We start from the raw sequence: 16,249 nt of genomic DNA, 5'->3' as shown, positions 1-16,249 counted from the left end.
GCAGTGCATATCTTCATTTAATTTCAAACACCGCACTGCATATAACATTCTTTCATAAAATAAACAAAGATTATGATAAGAAGCAGTAAACTACAGAAAACGAACATACAGCAAGAATTTGACAACAAGTAACATAAGACGAAATAAAACCAGAGAAGTTTCATAAAAATATCAGAGCGATTCTCACATCACCACGTTGTTTAACTATGGTAGGAAATCAGATCTTTAAAGGTGAATACCAAAGTGGAAGGGGGTAGTATCAATTACTAGAAAAGAGAATACAATTTAAGAATATAAGTGCAGGGATAGCGGCCTGTGAAGATCGACCTTACTTTCTGACCAAGGAATGGTTACTGGCAAGATCGACCTTACTTTACTTTGTGAGCAAAAAATGTTATGAAGGGAGATCTTGCTTTGCATACAAAAAAATTGAATTTAATTAATTTATTTCAAACAAAAAAATATTTTAAAATAATTTCAACAGTTGATAAGCCTCTTGAAACAAGACACGAGGCTTTGCAAACAATGGTAGCATATTTACTCTACACATAAAAAAACAAAAAATACCATCAAAATAGACAATTTTATCATGAAAATATAACTGCTAAAACACACATCCGGTTGCCACGTTATATGATATTAAACGAAAACGACCATCCGGGCGGACGAATGACAAAATTCGTTCAGACTAAAATACACAGACATTGAAGCAGTCACGTTCAAACGCAGTTTTAGTGCATGATTGAAAGAAAGTGTTCAATGTAAAAAGACAATTGTTATTAGTCATATTAAGAATAATTAGTGTTGACTTGGATTAGAGACAATCCATATTCAACATTCACACTTACGTACCTCCCATCTTCTGAAGCGAAGACAAGGATAAAAACTGACATCTTAAAGATACGAGGATTTGTAAAACACATGTTGAGATCTATAATTAATAGAAATCTTTAACCTACAGATAAATTCAATTTTAATCTAGAGATATAACAAAGTATCATAAATATACCAGGCATGCCAGATAATTTACAGTTGCAGTCAATCTGAAAGAACAAAGTTGAAAAAAGGTGAAAAAATCTTTAAAATGTTGTACTAGAGAGTACATATAACAAAGTATAAAAAAAGGAAGGCACTTACAGTTCCTTGTATTTCTGAAAATATGGTGGAGCCCTACACAAAACAGAAAATTTTAGGAATTTAAACATGCCATAAGTTTTCAGTTCGTACATGTCCTTAGTTTTAATTTAACATCAAACAAAAACAACAAACATATTTTTGTCATACATCTTCCACAAAGGGAACAAGAAATCCATAGTATTATAATGTTGTTACCTGTTTATCAATGATGGCATCAATGCTTTCAGCTACATCAAAACAAATCTAAAACATAAATAGAATTAATTAGAAATACTTAGGACTAATTTGTGATAATTAGAATTAATTGGAACTAATTATAATAATTAGAACTAACAACTAATTAGCAATATTTATTACAACTAATTAACAAAAGAAAAAAGTTCACTTATCACATAGGATTTTCTTTCAAATTTCTTAATGGAACAATGTGAATATAGCTACGTACCTCATTATTTGCATATTTTACACCAGTTCTCCTCCATGGAACATTGGACAATTGACCAGTTGGGAGATGACTGCTCATACTAGGAAAATATGAAATATTTAACTTAAATTATATGTAGAATGATCAAAAATGTGTAAACTAAAACAAATTTAACTAAATATTGTAGTAAGTTGAATATAATAACAACGCAAATATAGAAATGTTTAGTGGTTTCACGGATTTGCTTTACATTTACATCTGATCCTTATATGAACAACATAAAGATCACTACATAAAAACATGGCTCATATGTTTATTATAAGGAAGGTTCTTACTTGCTATCTCCAGTCACTTTATTAACAACATTTCTAACTATACTAGGAGGTCTTATCAACTCTTTAAGAACATTTGACTCTGTAGCTAAAGGGAATCCATTATCCAAAATCTCTTCCAATAACTGAAGAATATAAAGATATAAAGATATAATATCATACTTCATATCACACAAAACAGAAAATAATTGACATTCATCAATGAAACAGCTGGATTCTCTACAAAATATACAAATATGTCTTGTTTAAACAAACCTCATATACAATGACACAATTTTCTTTAATGATTGTTTCAGTACAGTCAGAGAAATATTCTTTGATCAAGTCAACCACTCGATGAAGAAATTCAATCACAAACAAAGGTGGAACTGGAAAGGAATGTTTTCACTTTATCAATAATAATAATCATGACAGACCGCTAAATTATTTTTGTCAACCATTCAGAATGCCTAATGTATACCTTTTGTAGAATGATAACACTTCCTTTCAATGTATATATGTCAGTATGCAGTACACTTGCAATCAATACTGACAATCAATCTCTTTCAATTGTCATTGAAATAATCTTTAAAACAATATTCATCAAACATGATGTAATATAAACACAAACCTTTACATATTTCAACAACAGAAACAAAGAAGAGATCATGGCGAAATATACTGATAAGATAACTAAATCCTGTTGAAATTACAGGAGGAATGTCTTCAGGAGATTCGGCCTAAAAAATACAATTAAAAAGTTGATATATGATTTGGTTAGATGCATTTTTGTCACAGAAATACAACATGAAAACTTTTTGTTAGAGTAGCTTTAAATTTCTCAATCACCAACAATTTACACACAAATTCATTCACCTTTCCTTGAGCTTCGAAAAAATAATCACAAACAGAGCGTCCTAAATTACTTGTCCAATGTTTTTCCAGAAATATATCCCTAAATTTACAAGAAAGAAATAATACGCCCACTGTCTCCATCTTTAGTGTACAGTAATGTTGTGATAGCAAGTAAATAATTGTGGAAACTGAAATCATTGCCATGCACTTGGATACATCTGCCTGACGCCAAAAACTGTAAAAATACTGCTACCAACTATTGCTTTATGATTTTCTTGTCATTTTGTAACTTTATTAACCATGTCACGTGACGGTAGATGACTCTCAATCCCATCCTTTAATATGTTTAATTTAAAATGTCTTACTACATTTTCGCTATTTCATATCTCACTCATATAAGCATAAATAACTTGTCACGTCAATAACAAGCTTTATGAGCAAAACCAACTAAAGAATAAATTACAAAAACCAATTCAGTACTCACCCTAAATGGTTGATGATAAACAAATTTAGGTTAGCACTATTTTCCACCCAGCAAACCGCCCTTTACTTTGCACAATCGGAAATAAATTTAAGATGGCGGCTAATGGGAAAGAACCAAAAGCTAAAAGGAAACCATGCATGCACTGGTGCTAGGTCGTTTTGAGATGGCGAGTAATTTTATATTTTTATAATACAGTTTTTAATATCAACATATGAAAATATTTACAGATAAATGTTACAGTTTAAATTTTCATGCAACCACCTTAAGTTATAAACTTATAATCCAGGCTGGAAAATATGTCGTTTTTCGACGATTGTGTAAAATATTATATAAAATATTATATTGTGTAAAATATTAGATTGTGTAAAATATTATATTGTGTAAAATATTATATTTCAAAGTAAAGGGCGGTTTGCTGGGTGGAAAATAGTGCTAACCATAAAATTACTCGCCATCTCAAAACGACCTAGCACCAGTGCATGCATGGTTTCCTTTTAGCTTTTGGTTCTTTCCCATTAGCCGCCATCTTTAATTTATTAACGATTGTGTAAAGTAAAGGGCGGTTTGCTGGGTGGAAAATAGTGCTAACCGACCATGATCTAGTGCCGACCCAAATTTACAATTGTATTTCTATTCAACGGTGTTTCCATTTAACAATAGTAAGTATTCCTCTTCCTAAACCTAAAGAGTAGTCGATGTCGTAGTCCGTACTCTTGCTAAAGCTCCCTAATGTCTCGATTCGGCGAGTCCATATCAACATAAGGAAAACTCGGTAAAATTTTGTATATTTGTGTATATTATATTCCGCAAAAGTGAATTGTCTGCTGAGTGCTGACAATACCATTCAGTGTATTGTAAGATTGTAAGATATTGTCAGCACACGCGAAACAAAGATACACCAAGGATACTGTCCGTGTGTTTCAGGCTAGGAATCACGAAGAAGTATTTTTACTGCAATATCTGACAATGGTTACAGCTAGAAAGAGTTAAACGATTATATATCAAGCAAATCATATTTTTCTTATTTAGCAACCATACTTCTTTGAGCCGCAAGGGAATATATAAATTATAAAAATAGCACATTTGCTTCCTTTTAACGATTATTTTTTATTAGAATAATTATGTTAACCTATGTCATGATAAAAAGTTAATATTTGAAACATACATCCAAAAACTTTTTCTAAAAAACTAACAATAGCTTTAAAAAATGCTTACATCTTGACAGCACATATGAACCAATCAAAAAATATTTATATTAGGACAAAATTACGTATCCATATGCTTCAAATTTATGTTTTGTCACTTTTGTGTAGATCTCTACTTTACCCTCAACAGATCAACTTTATTATAACTTGCAGCTACATTATCTAGAAATGTTGCAGTTGCTGTATTGAATGGAGCCTGCCAGCTAATATCAAGTAGCTTATGGTTTATTTAACAACAACTGTCGTTTTTATCGACTTCTCTTGTTGGTGATTTTCCCGATGGTAGTACAAAATTCCTCTTGTTTTAACATTTTCAATCAAGTCACATTCCGGCAAAGCACATTAAAGTTATTTTTTGTAGAACATATAAGGTCCAAGATCATAATGCTCTGCATTGTGTCCAATTTTGTCACAACATTTATCTCTTTGTTTTTTTGTGCAAATTTCACAAATAGTTTGTCTCACAGGGTCACCCTTCCATGAATGCGCAAATGGACAATCCGAGGGGAAGTCTTTTGCGTTGTGTTGAGTGTGACGATTACATTCAGCAGATTTTCTAGCTCCTGGAACAACAGCTCCATGTTTTATTCTTCCATTTTTCAATATTTTGATTGGAGGAAAAGCCAGCTGATTTCCTTCTGAAGTACGGTATGTTTTGATATATTGTGAATTTTTTTTAACATCTGCTAATCGATCATCGAATGGATTAATATTTGATGAAAAACTGAATTCTGGAACTAAATCATCTTTATCTTCTGGAACTAGAAAAGAAGGCATATCCAAGGCAACATTAGTTTCTTTAATTTTTTGTCGTGTTGGGGAGTGTTTTGACCATGCATTCCCGAAGGCCATGTCGGCTTTCAGTAAACTATTTTGCTTCTGTTCAAATTGCTTTTGCAATTCCATATATGTATCTTTCCCAATTGGGTCATAGGCATAAGGTCCAGTAATGGTAAATCCCAAACAAAACCACAAATCATCCCAGCTGATGTGTGGATATTTCCCATTGTCAAAAGGAATCTCGATGCCTCGATAAGTTAAAATTCCCTGTTTGATTTTCTTTCCTACTAATCGTTCTAGCTTATCATACACAGTTTTGCTGCGCCAAAATTTTGTTTTAATCTGAATGTCTCGGTTGTCTGCATTTGGTTCATGGTTATGATTGACAACGTTCACCAGGGGAATAATTGATCTCGCTCCGATACCTTTCCCCAACAGATATTCTGCCCCAGATCTTTGCGATGCTGTATTTCTTAACGTGATTTTCATTCGACATTCAGCTATAGACTTCTTCACAACGTCAAAATCGGTTTTCAGCGAATTGTTTGGAATAGGAAAATGGATCATATAATTGAAGACATGTGCCCAAGATGACTTAGGGAATCTCTTGCACCATGATTGCACAATATTTGACAATGTGTCAATGTCAATGTCTTGTTGAATCGCTGCTTTGACATACGTGAGCATTGCATTATCAGAGTGAGTTTTTTGTGGGACTGCGTCTTTAAGGAGGGTATAAATTTTTTCAACATGCTGCGGAGTTAATCTTGCCCATGAGCTGAACGGATTTTCGTAATGTTGGTACAAAATGTCATTAACAATATCCTCTGTCAAAACCAACCCCTTTTCAATCCTTGTTCGATCAAGGTTTGTCACTTTGTAAAACTTTGTCCTCAACTTCATTAGTCGGATTTGGGCATTTTCTAATTCCTTCAGTTCATGCTTTTTGAATGAGAGCTTACGCCGAACCTTTATTTCTCCAAAAAAGTCGTTGAAATTTTGAACAGCACTCTTTGTAAGAAAAATAAAGTAATCAAGGTTTTTTTTGTGTATTACGTCAGTAAGCTGTTGGGGATGCTGATGAAATGTCAGGTACTCTCGAAAACTTTCATCGGGACCAGCACAATGATGCACAAAATAAGGCAAACTCTTGAACATCTCTACAACAACGACTATTGTGTGAACTTTTCCTATCATGGCATGTAAATAGCTGTCGCGACAATTTGTTTGTAATGTACCGTCAAATAAATCAATTCCTTTTCTTGTTGTATTAATTGCATCCTCGATCAGGGATTTTACGTTTTCAATTTCTAACGATTTCCTTTCGACTTTTTCGAGAAGATATTTAAGTTGGCTTCTGTAAAATGTTGCTTTCGTTACAAAATGATGGAGATGTGACGGTTGCAGTTTTATTGATTCATCGATTACTCTGTGAGCAATATCAAACCCATTTCCTACGATTCCATACGATTCAATCATCTCATTCAAACGTTTTTTAATGGGAAAAAGCTCTTCAGCATTTTGATTCATTCCAATTTCGTAGGCAAACATTCTGGCAACCTGTTGAAGAGTGTGTGCTTTATGCTGAGTGGTTTCAACTTTTTCATTTAACGTGATCAAAAGATCTAGTGCATTCCGTATGTTCTTTACCTCTTTGCTTGATAGCACGTCCAATATTAGTTGCGAGTATTTTTTCCTTTGTTGTAATATGCCGACTAGCTCATCTTCACTGTTATCACTGTCATTATCACCAAATTGGTCTTCAGCAATTTTCTCGCGCTGTAGAAAAACAGTTACGATTTCTTCCGTCAAAAATTTTGTTACATATGTGCTTTTATTCTTTATTTGTTCGATTAACTTTTTGGCAGTGTCAACCAGATCAATTTTTTTACGGACAACCTCTCCTACTAGTGAATGGGCTGGTCGCCATCCACCGTATCCCTTTGATTTATTAGTATCATACAATAAGAGTCCGCCAAACTGGTCATGAATTGCTTTCGCTGTACTTTTCAGACAAAGAATGTTTTCAACGCATGGTTGAGGGAATATTGGTTGGCGTTTGTTGTAGTGGTTTAACAAACAGCAGAAATTTAAAATCATCCGATACGCATCATTCAGTTGATCCATTGACGATAGAACTTGATCAATGTGTTTTTCCAAACGTTTTTCTATGTCAGCATATTCGCGTCCAAAAAGCTCCAACCCAAGCCACACAAATCTTTGTTCGCGGCTTAGAACTTTGATTGCCTTTTTTATGTGCTCATTTTCCAAGGTATTAAGAGCCTTACGCACAAGACATCTTTCAGTATCATCCAGTTTTCCAAGGGTTAAATTACCGTCTTCAGTATTTGTTTGCTTGCCGACAGGTACCGTATTTAGAAGAAGACATTTGGTTTTACCCCTTTTCAGTTCATCGATTAAGTGGTGCACTTCTTGCTCAGGAAAGTTGTCAACGAGTACTAAAACCGGTGGAATTTGAAAAGGGTCAAAGTCAGAAGTTTCATATTGAAATTTGTGCAACTGGTTGATTTGATAATCTGTTGTCCTAGTTATCTTTTTCACAACAGCACATCTGTAAATGTCTCTTTTCTGCCATAAAATCTGCCTTCCAAGAGTTGTTGCTCCTGAGCCCGATTCATATTTCAAAGTTACTGTATCGACAAAAACCTCACTTTCATCAGGAGATGACAAATTTTGCAAACTTTCTTCAACACAACTGCTCAGATTAGTTTCCAGAGTTCGAATAATTGCATCCTCATTAAAGAGATTCATTTGACTGATAGCATTACCTTTGTAGAAATATTCTTTTGCTTTTTTCTTATCTTCTAAATTATCACTTAGTCTAGGCTTTGGTAGATAAATCTCCAAATCATTAAGCGACTGAATCCTTTTATTGAGCACAAAACAATGATGACCATGGATGTATGGTAGCTCCACAGTTGTGTCAGGCTCTTCGAATTCGTCTGCTCCAAGTAGCTCCAAAACCACAGTTTTAAGAAGATTCATTGGAATTCCGAAACCAGAGCATGAAGGTTTTATCTCCTTATTAATGTCATCATCTAAGAGTTTTATCAACTTTTCTCTAGTTTCTTTCTTCTCAGGTATGACACTGATATGCTTATGAGTGTCGTTTGCACGAATAATGCTGAACGATGCCTCGATAATAGAAGCCATTTCTTTCAAATTGGTGTCACCCATTATCAAAAAAACACAATGTGGATGACCCGTAGGGCAGTCACAAAAGGCTGTTAACGCTTTGTAAACCAAGTCTTTCGAACATTTTGTCCAGTTTTCCTCGTGCAACTCTTTACTACGAGTAATCCAAGCGGTATCAACTTTTAAGAGCTCTTCATTTTTTTTCATATCACTGAAGTCACTTAAATCTTTTTTTATTGGTCTAGCACGGTCATTTGTTTCATTTGCAATATAATAAAGGCCATCTTTTTCTGTTTTTAAGTCAAACAAATCGAGTACTGCGATCCAAGGTATCTTCTTTAAAAATGCCAAAGTATTTGAGGCTCTGTACTCTTGAGAAACTTTGTTCGCTATCAGAATGAAACTATTTTCTTTGAAATTAAGATCTTTTAAACTGTCTCTGACATTCATTTTGAACACCTGAAGATCTGCTAGCTTCATGGTATCTAAAAAGAGTTATAGCTAGTTAAATTTCGTGTAAAATTATTGCGAATAAAAAGTGCTCAATATCGAAATAGAGTACATATTTACAAGTAAACTAGTCACAAATCTTACACTAGTTACAGAGAGTTTCATGCCAATGCAATCAAGAAACAAATGATCACAATATTGCGCGAGGTTAATAACTGATCGTTGATATTCATAAACTATTGTTACTTGAGATAATTTTTAAGAATGTTGCTTTTAAAATCTTTCGAGAGATCAATTGTTGGAGCCCAGTTTTACAGAGGTAGTTCAAATTTAGAGTCATTCACAACTTCTTCTTTGTTGAAGTAGAAATATGTTTCCTATCTCATTGTTTTAATCAAGCTTTCCTTTTTTTTATCGGCCGTCCTAAACATATTGGTTACGACAGGGTAAACCGATGTTCTTTAATGAATAGTTGAATTGGATTTTATGCTTTTTTACATCAAACTTGAACTTCAAATATCAGAGTGCAAAACTGTTGAACAGCTGAAAAATGCACGCAACAGCAATTTGTATCATTGTCTCATCAGAAGCAAAAGTGCTCAATAAAAAAGTTTGAAAACGACGTCGTAAATCCTTTCCAGAGCTGACTGGAAAACTCAATTGGAAAAATATTTACATCGACAACCTTATCAACCTTATGAATGAAGAATATCTTTAAAAATTAAAACACATCAAAACAAAAAGTGGCGATGAATAAAAGGAGTAGATTAGAATTAAAGGAAATTAGCTTAACATCGATCCTTTGTAAGTAACACAGCATGAATTTGTTCGTGATTAATTTACCCATTCAAGATAATAAAGTCTTAACAAGAGTTTTCACATGACCGACTTTTTCTATGAGAAATAATAAAATAGTTAACTTTTCTAAAATAGTTTAATAAATTTCTAGAACATAAAATATAATTATAAGACTTAAAAAGGAAAAATTAACAGAGAAAAAGTATATTTATACGATTCCCGACAAAAAACTGACGTTCAAATCACCTTGCAAACAGGCGAAAAAAACAAACTGCTATGTTGGAAAGTTATCAGGGTAAAATGCAACATTAATTTATAGATCTCGTTCATACTGAAGAATTATTTCTTTGACTGAAACTTACTCGCAAACTGTTCTTCAAGATCAGGTCTTGATTTCCATTCTCTTAACCTTATGATTCTGTGCACCAAAACACAGAATATGGAATATACCGAAGGGTCACTCGTGTCGGAGCCTTTGATGTTTTTGTCCTCGCGCATATGTATTTTCGATTTCATTGTGAAGAAACGAAAACATGTAATTGCAGTGGTTGGGAACAAGTGAAAAGCCCTAAATGTCTTGCTAGAATGCTGCGGCGCACACTTGAATGGCTCTCCTGTATAATTTTTATTTTGTGACCAAAAGGGGAAACTCTTGGAAAACTCTTAAGAAATACTCTTTATAGTTGTTAATCATTTCTTGAGTGTTTTGTAGTCATGATAAATTTTGTTGTCATATAGTTGCCAATTAAATCCATCATTGAAAATAATATAATTATTTCAGTGGTTATAACTTACTTGTAAAATGTTCTTCAAGATCAGGTCTTGTTTTCCAATCATTGAACCTTGTGATTCTATGCACCAGCAAAGGAAGCTCTGGGAAAACTCGTAAGAAATACTCTTTATGGTTGCCTTTCTTGATTGGTTTGTCATGCCAATTCTGGTGAACGTTTTGCAAAAATTTTAAGCAACCCAACCAAGTGGAGTCGCACTGACTTTTATTGAATTTACTAAAGACTTTAGGTTCAATACGGTCCATCCAATTTTTTAGACCATTTAACTGCACATGCACATCTGAGTTAAGAGGATGACCTAAATACGGTATCTCTATTCTTGGTTTGTTTGCAAAATCACACAGCATATCAAAGTTCTTCTCATAGGATTGTAGATAAGGGTGTTTTAACGCCTCGCTAGCAGATGGTCTGAGTTCAGGTACAATTTGTAGCATCCATGAAAGTAGATCTTTAAGTTCAACATCGTCGATTTCCTTTAAGCCAACAGGGTTTCCATCTAACAAGTTTTTCAGTCTATACTCTGGAGGTCCAAAAGGATGTTTCCCTTTTGTTGCAACATAATAAGCCACCATTCCTGCATTCTAAAATCAATGAAAACGTTTTTTCAGCATTTTTGTAAAGTTAATAAATTACATTTCAATTTGCAAATGGTACAATTCTAAACCTACCATTACATCAGACTTTTTTTGGTAACATGAATTATTAACTGATTCATCCTCTTCACTATAAGATTCAGGAGCAATCCAATACTCAGTTTCCCATTTAGCATTGCTTTTAAATCTCTTGGAGTCATTCTTCATCATTCGACTAATACCAAAGTCAGCTAGCAAAAATTTGCTCTGTGAGTTACGGAGAACATTGGAAGGTTTCAAATCTCGATGAAGAATAGAACCACTATGAAGATCAGCTAATCCTTTTAGCGTTTGCCGGAGAACTTTAGGAAGAGATTTTTGAAGATCATACAAGCTAGAAGATTGCACAAAACTCTCTAGAGATTCTTCACATAGGTCGAGTATCAAATATACATATTCAGTTGCAGTATCTTCTTCTAAGTGGTAATAATTTACAACATAATTCGACTCCTTAGGGTTGATTCCATTTAAAATTTTCTTTTCTTGCTGTGCAAGATTGATAAAGTTATCTTTAAGCATTCGTTTCACTGCTTTACCGTAACCATCTTTTCCCAGTCCGAGATAAACACGGGTTTCATTACTTCCTTTGCCGATGCAAAACTCGTCTGAAAAAAGTACACCTACATCGTTCACTTGTTTAATGACGACGTTTGGATCGCGTCCATACTCGATCAATTTTAAAAGCAATTCTCTATGTTGTGTTGATTCATCAATATATTTCCACTCTGGCCACACCAAGTCTTAAAATCATGTAAAATTGTCACATTTAGGCATGAATGATAAGAATAGTCAAACAATTAGCTAAAAGTTGTCTAAAGTCTTGCAAATATGATTCTACAATAGAACAGAAGAAATATGAATAATCAACAATAAAAAACAATACGTAGCTACAAAGCAACTTACAATATAGGCGTATTGATACAATCAGTTTCATTTCGACTCTCGACTTTTCATTTAAAATCTTGACTTTTTATTTTACTCTCGACTTTTACTATCGACTGTCACTCTGAGATAGTAGTTGGAATCTACTAACTTTATTTAAAACTGTTACAAATGAAATTTGACTACAGACTACAGAGCATGCACCATATGAAAAAAACATCACGATATAATGTTTAAGAGTATTTGAGCTCTGGATCTTCAAAAATATAAAATGCTGAAAATGCAAAGAATGTTTGCCAATCTTTAACCCGATATCCATGCCAAAATTAATTGCTAAATAGCGATGGATCAAAAACAAAGATTCTTGTTTTCCTCACCCATGAAAGTTTACACGGAAACCCTAAATGACTGACTCGATTAAATTTTCGTCAGTCTTATCAATATAGCATTTTTAAAAAAGTTTGCACCAAAAGCTATAATGTTTTTGACATTGAAAAGAAAGCCTAAAATCGGATCCATCATTGAAAATAATAGAATTATTTCAGTGGTTATAACTTACTTGTAAAATGTTCTTCAAGATCAGGTTTTGTTTTCCAATTATTAAACCTTGTGATTCTATGCACCAACAGAGGAAGCTCTGGGAAAACTCGTAAGAAATACTCTTCATAGTCGCCTTCCTTGGTATGTAAGAATGGTTTATCATGCCAATTCTGGTGAACGTTTTGCAAAAATTTTAAGCAACCCAACCATGTTGAGTCGTATTGACTTTTATTGAAATTACTAAAAACTTCAGGTTCAATACGGTCCATCCAATTTTTTAGACCATTTAACTGCTCATGCACATCTGAGTTTAGAGGATGACCTAAATACGGTATCTCTATCCCTGGTTAGTTTGCCACATCACACAGCATATCAAAGTTCTTCTCATAGGATTGTAGATAAGGGTGTTTTAACGCCTCGCGAGCAGATGGTCTGAGTTCAGGTACAAGTTGTAGCATCCATGAAAGTAGATCTTTAAGTTCAACATCGTCGATTTCCTCTAAGCCAACAGGGTTTCCATCTAACAAGTTTTTCAGTCTATACTCTGGAAGACCAAAAGGATGTTTTCCTTTTGTTGCAACATAATAAGCCACCATTCCTGCATTCTAAAATCAATGAAAATGAAACAGCTTATAAGAAATGTCGAAAATCAAAGTCAATTTAATTTGCAAAAGTTACCCTTTTGCACCTACCATTACATCTGACTGTCTTTTGAAACGAGCTTTTTTTTTCGACTGACCCTTCATACAATATGATTCAGGAGCAATCCAATACTCAGTGCCACTTTTTGCAATGCTTGAATATGTCGTACGGCCATCCTTCAATATTCGACTAATACCAAAGTCGGCTATTAAAAATTTACCTTGTGCGTCTCGTAGAACATTTGAAGGTTTTAAATCTCGATGAAGAATAGGACGTGGCTCACTATGAAGATCAGCTAATCCTTTTAAAATTTGTCTGAGAATTTCTGGAAGAGTTTTTCGAATATAAGTCAAAGAATTTGCTTCTGACAGTACGAAATCCCGCAGTGATTCTTCACACAGATCAAGTATTAAATATACATATTCTGTTCCACTTTCTTGTTCTAAGTAAGAATAATTTACAACATACTCCGACTTCTGTGCATTGCTTTCATTCAAAATTGTGTTTTCTTGCAGAGCAAGATTGTTATCTCGTCGTATTCGTTTCACTGCTTTACCGTAACCATCTTTTCCAAGTCCAAGATAAACACGTGTTCCATCACTTCCTTTGCCGATACAAAACTCTTCAGAGAAAATTACACATATATCACCCACATATTCAACCTTGATGCTGGGATCACGCCCATACTCAATAAGTTTTTGGAATGATTCTAGATGTTTTGTTGATTCACCAAGGTATTTCCATTCTTGTAACTGCAATTCTGAAATTGAAGTAAAAGAATTACATTCATAAAGAGTAAATGTGAATGAATAATCAGATGTATAAAAGTAGCTCAAGCTTCTTTTTATTGCATTGAGACTTTTCATACCAAGTGTACATTTCAAAATATTTTATGAAAAACTATCATCAACAACTCGTTCAAGCTAGTGACGTAGGAAGGAGGGTACGTGCCCCCTACAACTTTTAAATTCAATATAAAAAATTGCCTTTTTTACAAGAAAAGTGTCGTTTTTGAATGAAAAAGTTTACCAAAAAAGTTTGAGCCCCCTATTTTTCTATTGCTTCTTACGCCACTGGTTCAGGCAATACATTCTGGCATGAGTGGAGCATAGCAGATAACAAAAATACGGTTAAAAGAATATTACACAAACAATTTTGTGACGAACAACCTGAGTGAAACTCTGAAGAAAGAATATTTAGTTTTTCAGCCTCAAATTTATAATAGATATTGACTCATACTAAAATTTATCTTTTAGCTAAGCTGAATTCATCTGATTCTATACCTTTATTCTTCTTCTTCCTATCGAGGTCTTGCACTTTCTGCTCTATTAAATCCTTTAAGTAATGACGGCCTTCCTTTTCGTATATTTGCATTAGACGCTGCATGGCATTTTTTTGTTTCTCCATATCTTCGCCATTTGTAACAATCTCCAAATAAATTTCATAAATATGTGTTGCTTCACCCAAATTTTCAAGTTTATCAAACAATTCAGCTAATTCCCAATAAACAGCTAACACTTCACTTACAATTCCAGCAGAAGTAACAATTGACAAATTCTTCAAGTAATGGTCAACGAAATCTTCACTAACGTTAATACCACCAACTTTTTCTTGTCGTCTTAGTCGAGGTCTATTTTGTTCTTGTTCTTGTTGTTGTACCTGTTGGTTTCCTAGTTGATTTTCTTTTTGCATTTCCTGTTGGTGTTGACATTCAAGAAGATTAAATCCTTTTTTGTAATGCTCCAGAGATTTCTCATATTTTCCAAGCAACTTATTCAATCCTCCTAATGCAATATGGCAGAGACAATCCATTTCATCTTTCTTTATGCCGTCCTTCAGTCTGTTAGTGGTAGAGTGAATATTCCCCAGGCCAAGATATACTTCATGCTGAAAATACTTACTTTCCACTTTAGAAGAAAGATTCAAACAATCATTAAAACAGTTTAATCCTTCCTGCCATTTATCAGAGAGAGTATAAGCGTTACCAAGACCAAAGAACGCCATTATTTCGACGCTAATTTCGTTTGTAACATTCAAACATTCTTGGTAGTGTTTAATTGCCCTTTCGTAATCGCCATTTTTCATATTAAAATTTCCCTCTTCCAAGGACTGCATAGCTGCTGGTTGTGACTGCCATAACCCCATCTCTTCTTGTGATACGGCAAATATTTGTTTGAGCTCTTGATTATTATTTCCAACTTTCCTTCAGTGGAACTTTCCAATCTCAACTTTGGATTAATCACAGGAAACGTAGTGGTTCGTTTAGAAGCGTTGAAAGAGTATCTGTGAATTAACTTCGACTGTTATTTGTTACAAGCGAACAGGAAAATTTTTTGTTTCATCTATTTCTACGTAGATTTTAGGCGCTCATTTGCTATCGTGTTTAACGCAATACAAAATTTCTAACGTCTTATTGACTGTTTTCTTGGGTATTCAATTTAAAACAATAAAGTAAATTAATTGATGGAGATTCTTGAGCTAAAAATATGATAGATATAAACGAATTTGTTCTTAATTATGTAAACGTTTCTGCGACAATATATGTTATCTGTTTCAAAGACATGGATGAATGAATATGTGACTTAACAATGACCAAGACCTAACTCTTGCTCCTATTTTCGAATTTTGTCCGATTCTTATCCTACTACAGCAGCTATACTTTGCACTAGCTGTGGGTTTTTTCATGAGTAGAAAACATGTGCAGGCATAACTGAAAAGCTAGTATGAATGCTTCATCCTTTGACATTACCTTTGCTGTAAATAAGCATGCAATTAAAATTATACACAGCTAAAAGTCGCTAGCTAAATAGTTATTCGCAAACAAATTTATAGATTTTTTTGTGAAGTCATTTATTTTTGCTCCATTTTCACGATGTCGTAGACTGCATATCGTGTTTGCCAAATCGATAGTTAGTTTCGACATCAGTGACTATATGACTTGTCTGCTTTCATTGTTAAAATTTCATAATTTATTTATGTTTTTATTTAACTATTCATACATTTATTATAAGAATTTTCTTATACTTCCATGCTATTTATCAACAATCTTCAATACTTCCTTTTGTCCTTATTTTCTCACCGCTCAACAATTACGAGCAATTTTAGCTGAGTCTTAGCACACGGTTAATGCCCTAATGGCCATTGGCTCAAAAACTGTCTGTT

General features: G+C 33.7%; 2 protein-coding genes across 2 annotated transcripts; both read right to left on the bottom strand.

Moving 5' to 3' along the window:
- Positions 1-429: 429 nt before the first annotated feature.
- On the bottom strand, positions 430-3,062 carry LOC124438535 (AP-3 complex subunit mu-1-like). Its single transcript, XM_046988703.1, is given in 11 exon segments — positions 430-688; positions 853-896; positions 899-931; positions 1,010-1,043; positions 1,138-1,170; positions 1,333-1,380; positions 1,583-1,661; positions 1,897-2,018; positions 2,149-2,261; positions 2,504-2,612; positions 2,749-3,062. Coding segments are annotated over 11 exon segments (882 nt in total). The 5' UTR covers positions 2,932-3,062; the 3' UTR covers positions 430-604.
- Positions 3,063-12,790: 9,728 nt separating this feature from the next.
- On the bottom strand, positions 12,791-15,829 carry LOC124438526 (U-box domain-containing protein 70-like). The gene is made up of 3 exons (XM_046988695.1): positions 14,371-15,829; positions 13,138-13,847; positions 12,791-13,050 (listed from the first exon to the last, which is right to left on the bottom strand). Exons 1-3 carry the CDS (start codon positions 15,230-15,232, stop codon positions 12,793-12,795), a joined length of 1,830 nt encoding a protein of 609 aa, XP_046844651.1. The 5' UTR covers positions 15,233-15,829; the 3' UTR covers positions 12,791-12,792.
- Positions 15,830-16,249: the final 420 nt, after the last annotated feature.

This window comes from Xenia sp. Carnegie-2017, unplaced genomic scaffold (assembly GCF_021976095.1).
Source record: "Xenia sp. Carnegie-2017 unplaced genomic scaffold, XeniaSp_v1 HiC_scaffold_19, whole genome shotgun sequence".
Classification (NCBI taxonomy): Eukaryota; Metazoa; Cnidaria; class Anthozoa; order Malacalcyonacea; family Xeniidae; genus Xenia; species Xenia sp. Carnegie-2017.
The sequence above is the reverse complement of the archived record's forward strand: the minus strand, read 5'-3'. Positions and strand labels throughout refer to the sequence as shown.